Source organism: Polypterus senegalus, chromosome 1 (assembly GCF_016835505.1).
Source record: "Polypterus senegalus isolate Bchr_013 chromosome 1, ASM1683550v1, whole genome shotgun sequence".
Lineage (NCBI taxonomy): Eukaryota > Metazoa > Chordata > Cladistia > Polypteriformes > Polypteridae > Polypterus > Polypterus senegalus.
Window position 1 is genome coordinate 45,645,617 of NC_053154.1, and position 19,277 is coordinate 45,664,893.

The 19,277-nt window shown below is 39.2% G+C and overlaps 1 protein-coding gene across 5 annotated transcripts in view; it reads right to left on the minus strand.

The window, feature by feature from the left end:
* Positions 1 to 19,277, minus strand: part of LOC120525881 — a 230,825-nt gene that overhangs the window by 183,188 nt on the left and 28,360 nt on the right. For 4 of the 5 annotated variants that reach the window (XM_039748552.1, XM_039748562.1, XM_039748542.1 and 1 more), the window contains exons 2-4: positions 12,468 to 12,562; positions 10,215 to 10,304; positions 6,460 to 6,519 (exon numbers count right to left, since the gene is read on the minus strand). In XM_039748552.1, coding sequence (XP_039604486.1) covers positions 6,460 to 6,519; positions 10,215 to 10,304; positions 12,468 to 12,562 — 245 coding nt within the window. The remainder of the gene's footprint in view (positions 1 to 6,459; positions 6,520 to 10,214; positions 10,305 to 12,467; positions 12,563 to 19,277) is intronic. The other variant, XM_039748569.1, reaches the window with a different exon arrangement.

The following is a 19,277-nucleotide window of genomic DNA, read 5'->3' on the forward strand; positions in this document are numbered from 1 at the left end:
CTATTTAATGAAAAGCTTCCCAACTAGACATTCAAGATACTGTATGTTAGGCTCATTTGTCTTTCAAAATGCACAAATTGATGTAGATTTTATTGGTACCTCTTCATAGAAAAGGAATCACCCACAATTGTCTCTGAAATAATTTGAAACTGATAACAGTAATTGACACCTACTGTTGTTTATTTCGGGGTTAACAAAAATTAGACTTTGCTTTAGAGTTTTGATTGAACAGAATATTTCATTCAACAACACAAATGAAAACGGCATGGATAAAAATGATGGGACCCTTAAGGACCAAGGTCCAAGGTTTCTTTATTTGCCATTTGTGCATAAAACCAACAGTCTAGGCACATTTAAAAGAATAAAACAATATAATAAATAATATGAATATTACCAACACTATACAAAAAGGTGGTAATATCTACACAAAAAATACAATTATATTGCAGATATTGCACAGTTAAAATATTTCACATTTTTATCACTCATCATTTACATGACAAGTGAAGTTGGGATGCAGAGGTCTGTCAGCTTCTCAATCAGTTTGCCCGGTTGAATGGTATTGAAAGCAGAAATGTAGCCCAGGAAGAGCATCCTGACATATGTTCTACTACTTTCCAGGAGTTGCACAGTGTGGTGTAGGGCTATTGCTACCACGTCATCGACTGATCGATTGGGGCGATAGGCAAACTGGAGGGGGTCGACAGTGTCTGGGACCGTGTGGTTGATGTGTGTGAGAACCAGTTTTTCTAGGCACTTCCTTGATGACTGATGTGAGTGCCACTGGCCTGAAGTCATTTAGGGGGGATATGTCTGGTCTTTTGGGGACTGGTATGATGGTGGAGGATTTGAAAATACGGGGGACTACTGCCTGGAATAATAGCAGGTTGAAGATGTCAGCACACACAACAGCTAGTTGTTCCCCAAAGACCTTCAAAACTCTGGGAGGAACTCCATCGGGTTCCATAGCCTTGTGGGGGTTCGCCTTTTTCAGGACCTGTGTGTGTGTCACCTGGAAGGCAGTGTCCGTGGGGTCACAGGGGGCCTTTGAGGGTGTGTCTGTGTTCAGGCTGTCAAACCTGGCATAGAAGGTGTTACAGCTGTCTAGAAGGGTGGCATCTTGGGGGTCTGTGGTTGTTTTTGTGGTTCTCCTGTAGTTTGTGACAGATTGAATTCCCTGCCACATGCTCTGCGTGTTGTGGTTGAGGTAGAGGCCTTCAACTTTTTGTGACTGAGCCCTTTTTGCTGCTCTGATGGACTTCTGCAGCTCGTACCAGGCTCTCTTATACTCCACTTGATCTTCTGACTTGAAGGCCTCCAGCCGCTTCCTGATTTTCTGTTTTATGTCCCCATTAAACCAGGGTTTTTGGTTGGGGAGCATATGCATATGGACGTGCACCAACTAATGTAGTCACTCACAGTCTCTGTGTATTCATGGATATCATTAGTGGCCTTAACTTAATATTTTGTTGCACGATCTTTAGAGGCAATCGCCTCAAACAAGCGATTCTTGGAGCTCTCAATGAGACTTCTGCACCTGTCCTCAGGCTTTTTGGCCCACTCTTCTCAGCAAACTGCTCCAGCTGGTCAGGTTTAATGGACACCATCTCTAGACTGCATGTTTCAGTTCTTTACATAAATGTTCCATAGGACTCAAATCAGGACTCATAGAAGGCAACTTCTGAATTGCCCAATGTTTTCTTCTTAGCCATTCTTGGGTGCTTTTCATCGTGTATTTTGGGTCATTATCCTGTTGGAGGATCCATGACCTGTGGCTGAGATGGAGCTTTCCCCTACTGGGCAATGTGTTTTGTACCAGAATGTCTTGATAGTCTTCAGATTTCATTATTCTTTACAGAGACTCAAGGTTCCCCATGCCAGACACAGCAATGCAGCCTCAAAATATAACCAAGCCTCCTTCATGTTTCACAGTAGGTATGGTGTTCTTTTCTTTGAAAGCCTCATTTTTTAATCCGAGGACATAGAGCTGATGTTACTTGCCAAAAGGTTCCGGAATTGTCTCATCTGTCCAAAGGACATTTTCCCAGAAGCATTGTGACCTTTTTAGCAAATTCTAGTCTGTCTTTTTTATGTTTTCCTTTCTACAGTCGAGTCCTCCTGGGTGTTCTTCCATTGAGCCAGCTGTCACTCAAAAAGTGAGGAATGGTGTAATCAGACACTGATGGACCTTGACCTTGCAGTTCAGCTTGTATCTCTTTGGATGTTGTCCTTGGCTTTTTGTCTACCATTCTCACTAACCTTCTGGGTCGATTTTCCTCTTGCAGACACGTCCAGGAAGGTTGGCTATAGTCCCATGGACTTTAAACTTCTTAATAATTATTTGACATTGTTGTCACAGAAATATCAAGCTCCTTGGAGATAATCTTATAGCCTTTGCCTTTAACACACTTATCTATAATTTTCTTTCTGGGCTCCTCGGACAACTCTCTCCATTGCTGTCTCTGGTCCATGTTCAGTGTGGGACACACGATGATACCAAACAGCAGAGTGACTGCTTTTCTCCATTTAAATGTGCTGAATAGGCTTAATTGGAAACACGTGTGATACTAATTTAAGAAAACAACTAGTTTGAAAAATCACTCAAATCCAATTATTTTTGATCTTTTCTAGGGGTGCCAACAAATGTGACCAGGCCATTTTAAAATTTCTGTAAAATAAGCAACACTTTTACTGTTTTCACACTTTGCTTTATTCAATGACATATCAAAGGTTTGCAGGTATACACGGGACAATTGCTTTTCATTTAATCATTTTTCAGGTGGAATACAGCATTTCATCAATAAGCTGTAAGGGTACCAACAAATTTGTCCACATCTGACAAATTGCGTTGCAATGTGAATTATGAATTTTGTTGCCATTCATTTTAAATCACTTTATTTTTATTGTCCTTTTTTAATGAGACAAGTTCATGAATAAATAAAAATAAATACTTTACAAAATAGTCAGTCAGCCATTATCCAACCCGTTATATCCTAACACAGGGTTACGAGGGTCTGCTGGAGCCAATCCCAGCCAACACAAGGAGCAAGGCAGGAACAAATCGCTGGCAGGGCACAAGCCCACCGCAGGACACACACTCACATACCAAGCACATGCTAGGGACAATTTAGGATCGCCAATGCACCTAACCTACATGCCTTTGGACTGTGGGAGGAAACCGGAGCACCTGGAGGAAACCCACGCAGACAAGGAGAGAACATGCAAACTCCACACAGGGAGGACCCGGGAAGCAAACCCAGGTCTCCTTACTGTGAGGCAGCAGCGCTACCACTGCGCCACCGTGCCGCCCCACTTTACAAATTACTAATTACATAGTGAGTACACATAAAGACACAGATTTGCTTAAAAAACAGTAGTACTAGGGTGTTGTACCGTGTTAGCCATTATGAATGTGGTGAGAAGTCAAGCAAAATGACACCTTTTATTGGCTAAGTAAAAAGATTACAATATGCAAGCTTTCGAGGCGACTGAAGAAGGGGCCTGACATCTCACTTAAAAAATCAGAAAACCAAGTAATTTGAAACTGATTAACAGAAATGGAGCCCAGCATTATCTGTGCTTTAACTGTTGAACTATGGCAATGTTAGCACCCTGTTCACAGCACTTCAGAATCAGAATCAAAATCAGAATATCTTTATTGTCATTGTAACAAATACAACGAAATTAGGTGCAGTCCCTGCGGTGTCAAAAAAACCCCAAAAAATTACAACAGGATAGGAAAGTAAGTTAAAAAAGCTACGCTTCCAGTTAAGATGTGGTATGCTATTATGGCTTTGCTGAACTTTATCATTAATGAAGTCATATGTCCAGCAGGTAGCATTGTGGCACATTGGTTGGCACTGCCACCTCATAGTTTGCATGTTATGGGCTGGAAACCTGCACCCTGTCACTATCTGTTCAAAGCTAGAAAATTCTCCCCATAACACATAACCACAGTGTTCTGTTGGATTAAGGTGACTACCTTTCTCTTTCTCTGCCTCCCCAACCACCATTGCAAGTCTGCAGTTAACCATTTTTGGACTCAGACATAAGTATAGCTATCCGATTTTGTCATATGGGACTTTCAACTTACAAGAAAGAGAATGAAACTTAGCACCTCCTTCACAACGGTCAGCTTTGCAATGCTGTGATAAGAACATTTTGTAAGTAAACGTAAGGTATTAAACTGCATTACACAATAATGAAAACATGCAAGTCTGAAAGTCACAGTCTGAAACATGAAAGTACACCTTTTGAGAAGGTCCTAGGAATCATCCTATCACCCAGACAGGAGACAGAAGCGATCAAGAAGGCTAATTTATTTCACAGTTTTTTTTAGTTTTGCTATAAATTAAATTTTTCAAAAATCATTTGCTCATCACTATTACTCTATTACATAAAATCAATGATTGGTCACATGAGTTGCGAGAGGATTTGAAATTTGAAAGTACATCTTATAAGTAGGATCTAGGAGTCATCTTGGATATCACTATCTACATCAAGAAAATGTGCAGAAGTGATAATAGAAGTCTATGCGAGTTTATATATCATGATGTGTGGCGTACAAAGCAAAGGGCGTTATGCTTAAGTTACACAAAGCAGTAGGTGGGCTCTTCTGGAGTATTATGTTCAGTTTTGCTCCGCATCTTATAAAAAATATGTAACAGCACAAGCGAAAGTGCAGAAGATCGAGGAGACATTGAAGGAGCTGAACATTTTCCGTTTAAGCAAACGGGGATTAAGAGGTGACATGATCAAAGTGCTTAGAATTATGAAAGGAATTATTACTGTGGATCCTGGCTGTTACTTTATATTCAAGAGCATAGGGGACACAGTTGGAAACTTGTTGAGGACAAATGTCACACTAATGTCTGAAAGTTTTTCTTCATGCACAGACCTATAGACACATAGAATAAATTACAAAGTAGCGTGGTGAAGAGTGGAACTCCAGGGACCTTCAGATCTGAGCTTGATATTATTTTGGACAATCTAGATGGATAGGATTGAGCAGAATCGCTGTTTCCTATCACCATTGTCCTAATGTTCTAATGTCTGGGGCATAAATGTGTGTTACCCCTTATCAAAAACAGCACAACATAAAATAATATAATGCAACATTCTTAAAGCTTTTAAATCCAAGTCAGAGTTACTAGGTAATAGGAATCATCCCTAGAAGGGGCGTCTGTCCATTGCAAGGTCCACACATCCACATTTGTATGAGGTCAATTTAGAACTGCCCATCTTCCTGACCCACGCGCTTTTGGGAAAACTTACTGTGCCAATTCGACCTGGGCAATGACTAAGTGTGTTATTTAAACACACCATGCTGCACCCATAAAGTACTGTAGGAGCACTAACCATGGTGTCAACCCAGTTATCGAAGCATTACTGATTACTCAAGACTACCTAAACCATCCTTCCAGGCATCTTCTACTGCGTTGCTTCTGCGTGGCTAATATATGATTTCAGTTAGTGCAAGTTGGATGGTATATCTGATAGAATGGTTTCTTTATAGAGTTTTTTTGCTGTTCTGCTAGGGTAGGATGAATGTGTTTTGAGAATATTTGGGTAAGAAAGACAGATGTTTCAAAAGAAGCACTTGTACTTACTAATCTTGAGAGACTGGTGATATGTATTTTGATTAGTGTGTTAATGGAAGGGTTTCACTGTATTCTATAGACATTACAATAACAAACCTATACAACTACCCATCTTAACAAAAGGATAAGTGTCTGTGCATCTGTGTGTCCATTCAGTTGCTATGTCTCTGCCATTCCAACAGATGTCACATCACAAACATTTGTAGCAATAAAATGCATTGGATTTGACAAAAAATGAACACTGCTTTTATGAATCCTATATGAAAGGGACATACAACAGCGACAAAGCGCATCATTTTTTTTTACTACAAATGCCTGTTAAGTGCCATCTGTTGGAAATACAAATGCAATGCATTTTATTGTTACCTGCATTACAAAATACATTACAATACTGTAAATGGTGCACTGCAAACATTAATACTGAGGTCTATGTTGAGTACTTAGATTTCAACCGGTCCTAGACTGTGCTACCTACCGCACATGGAGAGAATTCTGTCAATTCTAAATTCTCTCCATGTGGGTGTGTGCCTGAGTGGGCCGTGTGATTGACTGGAGGTCCAGAGCGGCTCCCTGAGTTGCACCCAAGCAGGCATGTGTGTGTAGTACAGGAAGCTGCACATTACTGATTTACACCTCCTCACTTCCTTAAGGAGCCTACTTGTTTCCAATCAGTGCATGCATACACCTTCAAGAAGATGCTGTTGATCACATACAGGAAATGTGTGCACTTTGAAATTGGATTTCCCAGCCGTTAAGACAGGTATTCACCATCAGTTACCAGTTACTGGTAGTGTGTACCACATCAGCACATTCAGAACTTTCAGATATGGTGAGGTAATACTGCTTTGACTGTGCCTACCTTCCACATTCGGGCGGCTCAGGATGTTCCCTGTTAGCATGTGGCTGGTATGACCTTCATCTGAAAGACCAAGGTGACAAAATTGTGTCTCAGTATGCATGATGCTGTTTTATGGAACACAAATCATCAGCTTACAGAGTATAGAAAGGAAACAGAAGGGAATTCAGCAAGTGAGTTAATGAGGGGTCTCAAGGAACCATCAATGAAACGGCAAGAAAGACACAGCTCAGACTTTGCCATTGATTTACAGAAGTTTTTGTGTCCCTTTGTCCATCGCTGTTTAAAGTAAGAAAGTTAACTTAAAGCCTGAGGCAGTTTAAAAGACTCTCATCACACCTAAAGGCATCAACATTGGCTCTATCGCCAGAAAGTCATACATTTTTAAAAATGGGCTTTTCGATAATGAACAACATCCTGAACCATATTACAAGTACAAATGTAAACTTTTATTACTTAAATATATATTTTAACACATGAAGCCCTGGCAACTGAGATAACAGCTGGCCCAGAACCTAGTGGCCCAGCAGCTTCCCCACTAAGCTAAACTGATCCAGTATTATACAAGTATTTCAGTCTAACACGATGATTTGCTAGATGCTTATTAAAACATAATAACCACCAGGGAAGGTAAAAATGGCCAGAAGCATACTGAGAGTCAGCAGTGAAGCTCGCTGGGGGATGAGATAAATGTTAAGCACCAGCAGGGTAACACTTTTAAAACATCAAACTTTCAGGCATGCTGTTTTATGATCTCATTAGTGGAAAGTACATTATTAATATAATTTAATAACACCTTCTCCAGCGAAGGCTGCTCAATATTAAGAAGCTTCTTTAATTGTGTAGCACATAACAACTGCTCAAGTAAATATGACAGCAAAAAAAAAGCCTTAAGACATGCGCTGGCTGGCTGGCTGCATGATCTTTTCAAGGCAGTCATGTTTGATACTAACAGTTTACTTTTCATAACCTTCAACTGCATTAGAGTATCCATGAAGAATTGTGCACTATTACAAGGACCAGGTCATGCCGCCCACATTTTGCTTTATTATTGTCTTGTGGCTTTCATCTTCCCATCCATTTTTTACCCCTCCATTTATCATTCTTACCACCATTCTGTCATTCTCTTTATTCAATGATTGCTTTGCCTCCCCTCCACATCCACTTTGCCTCTAGATATTCACCCATCTGTCCACTAGCCCTTCACTCTATCTATCTATCTATCTATCTATCTATCTATCTATCTATCTATCTATCTATCTATCTATCTATCTATCTATCTATCTATCTATCTAACAGCACATCTCTCCATCCAGTTGTCCATCCATTTATCCACCAGTTTTTCTGCCCATCCATTTATATTTGCAGAGTAGCTCTTTGTTTGTCCACCTATTCATCCATGTGTCTACCAAACTCACTCTTCATATACCAGACTACCAATCTATCCACTATCCACGTATCCATCCATCTGTACACCAGCCCTTTTTTCCATCCAGGTAGACATTTGTCTGTCCAATAACCTATTTAACCTTTCTGCTCACCCAGTTAGCAAGCAGCCATAGTACCTGCACTTCTGAACAGGTAATCCACCTGGAGCTAAGCAAGTTTGGACCTGACCAGTATTTGGATGAGAGACCTACCAGGGAAAGCTTGGGTTGCTGCTGGAAGAGATGCGGGTGAGGTCATCAGTGGTGTTTACCATGTGGTCAGTGTGTGGATCCAAATATAGTGTGTTTTTGTAAAAATTGGTGCAGTCCTTCAGGGGAGATGTAAAACCCGAGGTCCTCTTTTCTTCTGGTCATTAAAGATCCCTGGACATCTTTTGAAAAAGAGTTGGATGGTTCCTGATGTTCTGGCTAAATTGCCTACCATGACCTGGTCATTCTGGCTCCCTAACAATCCCCTGTCCCATACTGGCTAACTATCTCTCTCATCCCTTCATACTTCCGTACTGGTGCAAGAATGGCTGCTGTCACATCATCCAGGTGGATACTACACATTGCTGGTGGTTGATGTTGTGCCCCATTGTCTAGTAATGCACTTTGAGTAGGCCAGAAAAGCACTATATAAATTGAATTATTATTACCAATTATTATTTATTTATTTGGTAAAATAATTTGTTAATGTAGATATCCATTCAGCTGTCTTTTAACTTTTCAGTCCTTCTAGCTACCATTGCAGCTGTCCACCAGTCCATCTCTCCATCCACTTATCCATCCATTTGTCTACCCACCCCTTTGTGCATCCAGTTATTTACTACCTTACTGTACATCGAGTTATTCATCCATCTGTCTACTAACTCCCTAATCGCCAAAACATCTACGTTTCTAGCTACAGGATGGATGAACACTGAATATTCTCCTATTATTTTTCCTCATGTCTATCTATCTATCTATCTATCTATCTATCTATCTATCTATCTATCTATCTATCTATCTATCTATCTATCTATCTATCTAAAAAAGGAGTATGTCTTTGACTAGTGATTCTAGAAAGTGCATACTATGATGGCCTTGGGTCCAGTGTCACCAGTATTGAATTGGATTAACTGATTTTGAAGACAGTGTATTTATTAAATGGATTTTCTCATTGTTCAATTATGCCTCTTCACTTCCTTAAGAGTCCAAACTGCTGACAAACTGACTTGTCAGTGCTGCTAACTCAAGGTCCAACTGGTTGCCATTTGGTGGAGTTGCCCTCATGCCAACAGGTATTCCCATTTCCTCCCACAGCACACAAATGTCTAATTGAGGTTAGAGGTCTAAAGTTGCTGGTTAGAGGTCTAAAGTTGCTGTTTATGATGATACACATCAGTGTGCCCTGCATTAAACTGGCATCCCATTCTGAAAATAAATGAATAATACAGGCATTCACCCCATCATGAGCCTGTCTATTCACTTTCTGTTCAGCTATTCTTTAATTTCTTTCATCTTCTGTGCACCCCATTCAGTGATTCACTATTGTTGAGTCATGTTCTTGTAATGTATCCCACAATCCTTTAAAAGATGATGTAGTCTTCCTTTATTTAGTCTAAACTAAAGGGATATATGCCAGTTCTTTTCTTCTTCAATTTGCCTTTCCAGGTTTTAGCTAATATCAAATCCTGCCATTTGCATTTAGTATGGACAATCTTGCCATCATACGCTTTCCTATAACTTATTGTACGTTGGCCTTTCTCTAGGATATGCATGTTTGTTCATCAATTTTAGGCTCTTTTTAAAAATCTTTTTTGTGTTGTACTTCAGGCACACCATAATGAAGAAATGGTCTTTATAACCAGAGGGATAAGGGCTCAATGGACTCCTCTAGCAGGACCCACCACATTTGAAAGCGGCATTCTGATCCTGACTGGATTTGCACCACTGAAGTGAGTCAAATGTTACACTGAAAGGCAGTTGTGATATCAGTAGAGTAGTAAGGGTCACCAACTCAGCCACCAAAGTGACCTCAGCGCAAGGCCTAGGCAGAAGCAGACATTTGACTCCTTGTTGTCACATGAAACCCGATTTACATCTTGCTGGCCATGGCAGAATGACAGCTTTCAGACGAACTCAGTAATCACAGAGGCAATGAGTGATAAAACCCACACACACACACGCACACACACACATACACATATAAAACAAGCCAGCCAATGCAATGGAAAACATGAGCAGATGGTAAGACAACTTAAAAACACAGTGGAGAAAGCAGAAAAAAGCAAGTTACCATGTGAGCTACCAGACTGAAAAGGAACATCATGGAAGTCCCTGGCTTACCTGGACAGGTGACACCTCGCCTGCCTCCTTGGCAAGAACACACATTTGGTGCTGTGCAGTAGCCTTTCCCACAACCAAATGAACAAATTGCTTAAAAAAAAAAAAGAAAAAGAAATGACTATAGTTAGTATTAGTTTTTTTATCACTATTTTCTGACACAAGCTAAAGGTAAATGAAAGCCAGCATGTCGAGTATCACTGGCATGATGTTTCATTATTGACCTGTTGTGGCTTAAATTATCTTAAATATGTGTGGCTGACATTGTGGTTAGGACTTAGGTGCCACAAAGGCACAATGGTTAGGGCCATATCCTCACACTTTTGGTCTGAATTCCAGGATTCATTTTAAACCACTGAACTGGTTGATTTTGAATGTTAATAAGGCAAGGGTAAAATAGAAAACTGGAACCTGGTTTGCATGCATTAAAGAATATTTTCATAGGGTGACCTCCTTTTCTAAGGTGAGCTCCATCACAAGGCCTCTTAAAAATTACTCAGGGACACTAAAATAATCAGTAAGCCACTCTGTCTGTAATGCATTTTCATAAAACTTCCATAACTATTAAAGCTGGCAGTATAAAAACTTGTGTGACAAGATCTTTAGAAACAAAATCACCTTCTGTCTGTCGTTTGAGTTTTTTGCCTTCATTTGAAGTTACTTGTCAATTTGGATACTAAAGACGTGATTTCAACCCCCAGATCACATCTTGTCTGTTTGCTTGTTCAACAATTATGTGTAAACAACTAAGCTGATTTTCACAAAATTTTGCATGCATGTTGCTGTTGGTTCAGCTTAAAATTACAAATACAAGGCATTTCAAAAATTTCAATGAGAAGGGTGCTTGTAATATGGAAGGCCAAAAAATGTCGACCCACATTATTCCAAAACAACGAAAAGTCGAAATTCATGAAATTTTGCATGCATATTGCAACTTAAAAGCTAGACTTTAGGGCACCCCAGGAGTTTCATCAAGAAACAGGGTTGTAACTGGGGATGCAAAACCAAAATTGCGTTTTCACACCAAAATGTTTTTCCAGATGTTCATGACTCTGGTGTATTGTTTTGAGTGGCCCTACTTAGAGTTACAGCTGTTTGCCACATCGGTGATTCAATGTAAACAATGGAAGGGGTGAGTGAATGTGGTCTGATGGAGGACCAGCACAAAAATTGCATTGTCTTGTTTTACAAAATTTTGTATTTACATCATTGTTCATTAGCAAATCAAAATATAGGGTTCATGGAGTTTCACTGGGGAGTTGTAATGAGAGGATCAACACCATAAAAACTGCACATCACTCCAATGCAACTGAACGGATGCTTGTGAAATTTCCCATTTATATTACAGCTAACAAAACTTAAAATACAAAGCTTATGGAGTTTGGATGCTTGTGAAATTTTGCATGTATATTACAATTAACCCAACAGAACATATATGAGTTTTCAAAAGTTTCATGATGAATAAGGGTTCAATTGAAGGAAAAACACAAAAACTGGTAGTTATACCCAGTCTACATGCCGTACCAATGATTCAACAAGCCATTTGGTTTATTAACATGGGATTAAATATCTATTTATGATACCACACCACACCAGAAAATACAGAGGTGTAGTGTTCAGGGTTCCAACTCAGTAAGAAGATATAACAATTATGGAATTCACTCAAGCACAAAATACAAATTCTTAACTCATGAAGAGTAGAGAAATTGAGAAAGAGGTAGTGAAGATGACAAATGGGACACTTGCCTTTCAGTCAGCAATGATAAAGGGTCAACATTTTAAAAAACACAAGAATTTGATTTCTTAACTTGACCCTTTTAACTAATATGCCCAGATAACATATGGTATTTTGGCTAGTAAAGAAAAAATTTCCACTATACACCACATTGTTCTGTAGGTTCCAACAGTTAACTGAAATGGCATTGCCAGCATCTTGTTGAGGCAAGGACAGTAGTGAAACCACATCTGTAGAAAATGCAAGTGTCCAGTTCAATCTGTCTTAGTGTTGTGTGAAGATATGAAAGATCATCATAAGGTGATATGCTCTGCATCACCCCATCCTGTAATGACTGCTGTAGTGTAGCATCGGGGCAGCTCAGAATGGAAAATGGATAATCAGTGGGGTGTCAAATTGTGGAAAATGCCTCTTGGTTGATGAAAGCATTGTAAAGACAAATTCTCTCTACTCCTCTGTCTAATTCCCATTTCAGACCTAAAAAAACAGAATAACCATGACATGAAATTTTTATAACTCACGTATGAGGCAGAGGCCACTGGTAGTGGAGAATGTCCATCCTGGACAGCAGGTTGTTCCAAACCCAGACTGGCAGATATGTGGGCCGGAGCGATGCCTAAGGAAAACAAAGTAAAGAGATGCAATGAGACTAGGAATTGGTCCAGAAGAGGTGCATGCTATTTTTCTCTTAATTCTCTTGAGTCTCCATTAATCAAACCACCAGTAGCAGAGGAAGGGTCAGGGAGGCCAAACAAAACACACTGTTAGCCAAGTCACGTCCAGAGTTTTGAGAAGCGTCATTGGAATAAATGAGAGAATAAAATAACCTCCCTGTATAATGAAGACCAATTCTTTAAAGCAACTTGTCTCTCTGCTGTGTGGGCCTGTGATTAGTCTCTACAAAGATGCTCTGTATAATGCAGTTTAATTACTATTCTTTGGGGACGCTTGTTGTTAGCTTCACCCTTCTATATAAAACTCAGGAAGATCATCGTGATTTTTTTCTCTTAAAGGCATTACAGACAAAAGAAACAGAACAAGTCTCAGAATATGAGATTTTTACTCTTTTTGCAGAGATGGTCCAAATAAGACCGCATTGTGCTACTCTGCTTTCTGTCTCTGAAACAGATTCACAAACATTAAATTAAGAATGATTCAAACAAAAAAGCTCCTGTAATCCAATACAGGCAGGCATCTGTCAGTGCAAGACTAACCCCATATTTCTTCAACATCGTTTTCACATTAACCCTTTGACAAGTTGCATTAAGCATCTGTATGATTATTACAGACATCAGGTGAATTAAAACTGAAATATTCAGTGAATGCAGTGAAAAATATCAATATTCATGAAAACCAATGCACCATTATGAAACCAGCTAAGTCTGAAAACTTGTTGGTAGGCTGTGGATGTCCTAATGTCCAAAATGTTAAATAAAGAATCAGGACGAAAGCTGTAACATACTGAATATGTAATTATGAGGGACGGAGGTTCTTGCTCATTTCTTTATTTCATTATCATAAAGTAGAGTGAAAATTAAAAAAAAAATGTCAATCTGAGGTGCTAATGCACCTCTTTGTTAAATTAATATTAAAGTACAGTAGTCTTTCAACAACTGCAATAAGATGCTGCAGATGTTCTATCAGACGGTTGTGGTGAGCGCCCTCTTCTATGCGGTGGTGTGCTGGGGAGGCAGCATAAAGAAAACGGATGCCTCACGCCTGGACAAACTGGTGAGGAAGGCAGGCTCTATTGTAGGCACAGAGCTGGACACTTTGACATCTGTGGCAGAGTGACGGGTGCTCAGCAGGCTCCTGTCAATCATGGAGGATCCACTGCATCCACTGAACAGTATCATCTCCAGACAGAGGAGCAGCTTCAGCGAAAGACTGCTGTCACTGTCCTGCTCTACTGACAGACTGAGGAGATCGTTCCTCCCTCACACTATGCGACTCTTCAATTCCACCCAGGGGGTAAACGTTAATAATATACAAAATTATTCTGTCTGTTATACTTTCATTGTTATCAATCTTTAATTTAATATTGTTTTTATCAGTATGCTGCTGCTGGAGTATGTAAATTTCCCCTTGGGATTAATAAATTCTATCTATCTATCTATCTATCTATCTATCTATCTATCTATCTATCTATCTATCTATCTATCTATCTATCTATCTATTATATAATGCCTGTCCTATCTATCTATCTATCTATCTATCTATCTATCTATCTATCTATCTACTCATACATCGAATGGTTCTAACTTCGAACTTTACAGAGTTTGAATGATAAATTTGAGAGAAATTTCATCTGGAGTTTGAATGATGCTTCTACATTCAAACTGTGGGCACGTTGAAAAAATGCAGCAACAGATGGCGTTCACACAGCGAGCGCAAATGTCAACCGTTGTGCACCCAAGTCATCTTGCGCTTTCACTGGGAAAGAATCTCTTGTGTTACGCTCGTGTGTTTTCAATGCTTTTTTGCTTTATTTTGGGTGTGTTTGGTTATATATAAAACCCGTATCTGTTAACCATGGAATCCAAGAAGAGAGCGGAAGCAACAAAACCAAAGAGGAAGGTTGTAGTATTGATGATTGAGGTGAAAAAAGAAACTTATCATGAAGTACAGTTATGTGGTGTGTTTATGGATGGTGACTCCCCTTCCAAACAGTAACCTTTCTTTTCCTCTCCACCAGCCACACGGGATATCACCACTCCTCACTAAGGTACATCCATCCATTATCCAACCTGCTATATACTAACTACAGGTCAAGGGGATCTGCTGGAGCCCGTCCCAGCGAACACAGGGTGCAAGGCAGGAAACAAACCCCGGGCAGGGCACCAGCTCACCGCAGGGCTCACATACACACTCCAAGCACACACTAGGGACAATTTAAGATCGAAAATGCACCTATCCTGCATGTCTTTCGACTGTGGGAGGAAACCCACGCAGACACAGGGAGAACATGCAAACTCCACTCGAACCCGGGTCTCCTAACTGCAAGGCAGCAGCGCTACCCACTGCGCCACCGTGCCAACCCCACTAAGGTACAGTAAACAACAACAACATTTATTTATATAGCACATTTTCATACAAACAGTAGCTCAAAGTGCTTTACATATTAAAGAATAGAAAAATGAAAGACACAATTATAAAACAAAATAAATTAACATTAACATCGAATAAGAGTAAGGTTCAATGGCCAGGGGGGACAGAAAAAACAAAAAAACTCCAGACGGCTGGAGAAAAAATAAAAGCAATTTTAATTTTATTATACAGTATTTATGTCTTTGATTTATTGTTTTTATGTTTTAATTTATTATTTAGGACATTTATTTTTGTAATTCATACCTTAAATTATGTATATTCAGCTTAAAACTTTCACATCCCAACCCACCACTGTTACTTCAGGTGTGCCCCAGGGCTCTGTCCTGGGGTCTCTTCTTTTTATTATTTACCTTCTTCCCCTTGGCAATATTTTTCATAAATATAACATTAATTTTCACTGTTATGCTGATGACACCCAGCTCTACCTTACTAGTAAACCCACCTCTTCCTTTCCATCACCTTCGCTTATTGACTGCATTGCTGAATTTTCTTAAATTAAATAGTGACAAAACTGAGGTTCTCCTCATTGGCTCAAAATCATCATTATCCAAAGCCAATAATCTTTCTCTTATTATTGATAACTCAGTTGTTTCCCCATCACATCAGGTCAAGAGTCTGGGTGTCATCCTCGACAGTACTCTATCTTTCCAATCTCACATTAATAACATCACCCGGTCTGCTTACTTCCACCTACGTAATATTAATCGCATCCGCCCCTCCCTCACTCCCCATACCACTGTCATTCTTGATCAAAGTCTTGTTACTTGTCAGCTGGACTACTGTAATTCACTCCTCTTTGGTCTCTCTAATAAATCTCTTCATAAGTTTCAGCTAGTCCAGAATTCTGCAGCACGCAACATTACTCGAACCTCATCTATTCACCATATCACTCCAGTTTTGCAGCAGCTTCATTTGCTCCCGATTAAGTTTCAAATTGATTTTAGGATTCTGCTATTAACATTTAAGGCTATAACCTTGCCGCTCCATATCTGTCTGACCTTCTTCATGTTGCCATTACCTCCCGTAACCTTAGATCCTCTTCCTCAATCCATCTGACCGTCCCTCTTGCCCATCTAACCACCATGTGGAGCAGAGCATTCAGCTGTTCTGCTCCCAAGCTCTGGAATTCATTACCTGCCGAGCTTAGAAATATCAAATCATATTCATCCTTCAAATGTGAACTTAAAATGCTTCTGTTTAAAATGGCTTTTTCTTTATAATTACAGTGGTTATGTTTGGTTTTAATTTTTTATATTTTCTGATGTTTTTAGTTGTTTATAATTGTGTCTTTTATTTATTTATTGTTTGTTCAGTGTCCTTGAGTTCTCAGAAAAATGTATTATTATTATTATTATTATTATATTTGCTGTTTGTTTAGTGTTTATTGTTTAGGTATTGTTTAAGGTCTGGGAACAGTTACATTCACTTTCCATTTTTTCTGATGGGTAAAACTGATTCTGACTTTCAACAATTCAGAGTTGAAATGGCCTCCTAAAATGAATTAAGTTCAAGGTACGAGGCACCACTGTATTTGGCATACCAACATACAGCATATGCAATAAACAGTGGGCTTCATGTTGAACAAAAAGACTGACAAGTGTGATAGCTCGAATAAACAGATAGATGATGAGGTCCTAATGTGGCAGAAAGCTATCGATTATTTAAGTATTCTACTGATTATTCCATCGATTAATCAAGTAATCCGATACGAAATACTTTTGTTTTGTTTAAGAGCAATAGAAAATATGCAGAAATGAAATTAACACATTTCTCTTAAAATTAATGGCTAATTAATTTCCTTTTCAGAAAAAAAAACATTTTTATTGCATATAATAGAATTATTTGTAAAAAATCCCATTAATGCATTTAAGTGCCATATTCCATTTTAAAGAAAACATTGTCTGAAATGCAAAAAAACAAATAAATACAAAAGTAATATATCAATTATAAAGTAGTTTAAAAAAAGGCATATACACAGCATAAAACTAAGGCATAAATCAATAAATATAAAAACACATAAAATCTGCATTTAAGTTGAGCAACTTAACTTTCAGAACTTCAAGTTTCAACCTAACTACAGGTCAGGCATAATGTAAGCCTTTACTGTCTTCTTGGAAGGCATTTGTAGGAGGCAAAAAAATGGTATCCCCTGGGTGACGTAGATATGGTGTGTGTTTGTGTGCGTAAGTCTTTATAAGAGCATGTGGCAGCTGCAATGAAGAAAAGTGAGCATATCAACATGCTCAGAACTAAGGCATCCTCTGCGCTTTGATGCAGTGTTTCCTGCTGCAGAACAGAGATGCTCTGATGGCGTAGATGTTGTTGTAATTCACATGTCTCTTCACCCTTCACTATTTTCTCTCTCTTTCTCCATTTTGCAGTCCACGCCATAAAATCACGTCTGAATGTCACATATCCACCGCGTAAGTGAGTTGTGTGACATTAAAGATCGTCTGTGGGAAACATGGTGAGCTTGCAGAGGTGTAGTTATATGGATTAATCGAAATTGAGATGCAAAGAATTTGCTTTAAAGATTTTTATTAATCGAATTACTCGAGTTCCTCGAGGAATTGTTTCAGCCCTAATATATACTGTATCTGAAATGCTAGCATGCGGAATAAAAGGGTAGAGGATGGGATTCTTATGTTTGGCATGTTGCGGATAGGGTCTAAATTTGCAATGCTGGAATAGATCAATGGAGGTTGAGATCTTTATGCTATGTTGAAAAAAACAGATAAAAGACAACATCTAAAAAGATGATTTTAGCTGGCCCTTGCCACAATAAAATGCTTAAATCTAAGCGCAGAAGTGTTACCTCATTAAAATGAACACAGTATAGTACTATAATAATAAATAATAATAATAATAATTCTTTGCATTTATATAGTGCTTTTCTCACTACTCAAAGCGCTCAGCAATTGCAGGTTAAGGGCCTTGCTCAAGGGCCCAACAGAGCAGAGTCCCTTTTGGCATTTACGGGATTCGAAACGGCAACCTTCCGATTGCCAGTGCAGATCCCTAGCCTTAGAGTCACCACTCTGCCCACAACTGCCACTAGCGACACGCTCATTTAAGGCTGCCATTCTTCACCTGCCCACCCCAAGGCATTCATCACTTATACTGATATGATGCATTGCTTTCTTCATTCTGAAAGATGTCACAAACAACTAACTCTATGATCTAATCAAGTACAGTAATCCCTCGATATATCACACTTCGACTTTCGCGGCTTCACTCTATCACAGATTTTATATGTAAGCATATCTAAATATATAACACGGATTTTTCGCTGCTTTGTGGGTTTCTACGGACAATGGGTCTTTTTATTTATGGTACATGCTTCCTCAGTTGGTTTGCCCAGTTGATTTCATACAATGGACGCTATTGGCAGATGGCTGAGAATCTACCCAATCAGAGCACGCAGTTAAGTTCCTGTGTGCTGATTGGCTCAGCGACGGAGTGGATATGTTGAAGGAAGGGAACAGCTACGCCGCTGTAGGATACCATTACAGCATCAATGAGTCCACGATTCTTTTTATTTAAAAAGGAGGAAAGAATATAAGATCTACGGCCGCAGTGTCCTTTAACCAGGTAGCAAAATGATTTGTAAGTGGATGTAATAAGGCGGTAGTCCGGATGGAATCTGCTTTAGGGATTTGGATTGAAGACTGCTGGAAGAAGAACGACAGAGGTGCTACACAATTGCCTGAAGAGACTCCTTTAAAAGAGCTGTAATGCTCTCCTTTGTTGGGCAGTAAAATTAAACTCATCGTTATCAGACAAGTCATCGTGTCATTGTTGGAGAGTAACCATAATTAATTTTCTACATACAGTACTTAGTACATGTACGTACGTTTAGTGTCACTGTACACACATTTTACTGCATACAATTGTTCTTGCATTGTACGTATTTATTGCTGGTGACCTGTCTATCGTAATGGCTGTAACATATGTGATATCGGAGACACTCGATATCTTTAAAATAATATTTAGGTTTTACTGTATATAAACAGTGTGTTTACATACATAATTTCAATGAATCTTACCTAATATCTAAGAGAATACAAAGAGTTTATGCTCTATAACTGTGCGGAAAATGTTTATAAGAGTGTGGGAGAGATTATAAGAGCTTAAAATATATAAAAAATGACCATATGAACATATGGTTTTTACTTCGCGGATTTTCACCTTTCGCGGGGGGTTCTGAAACGCAACCCCCACGA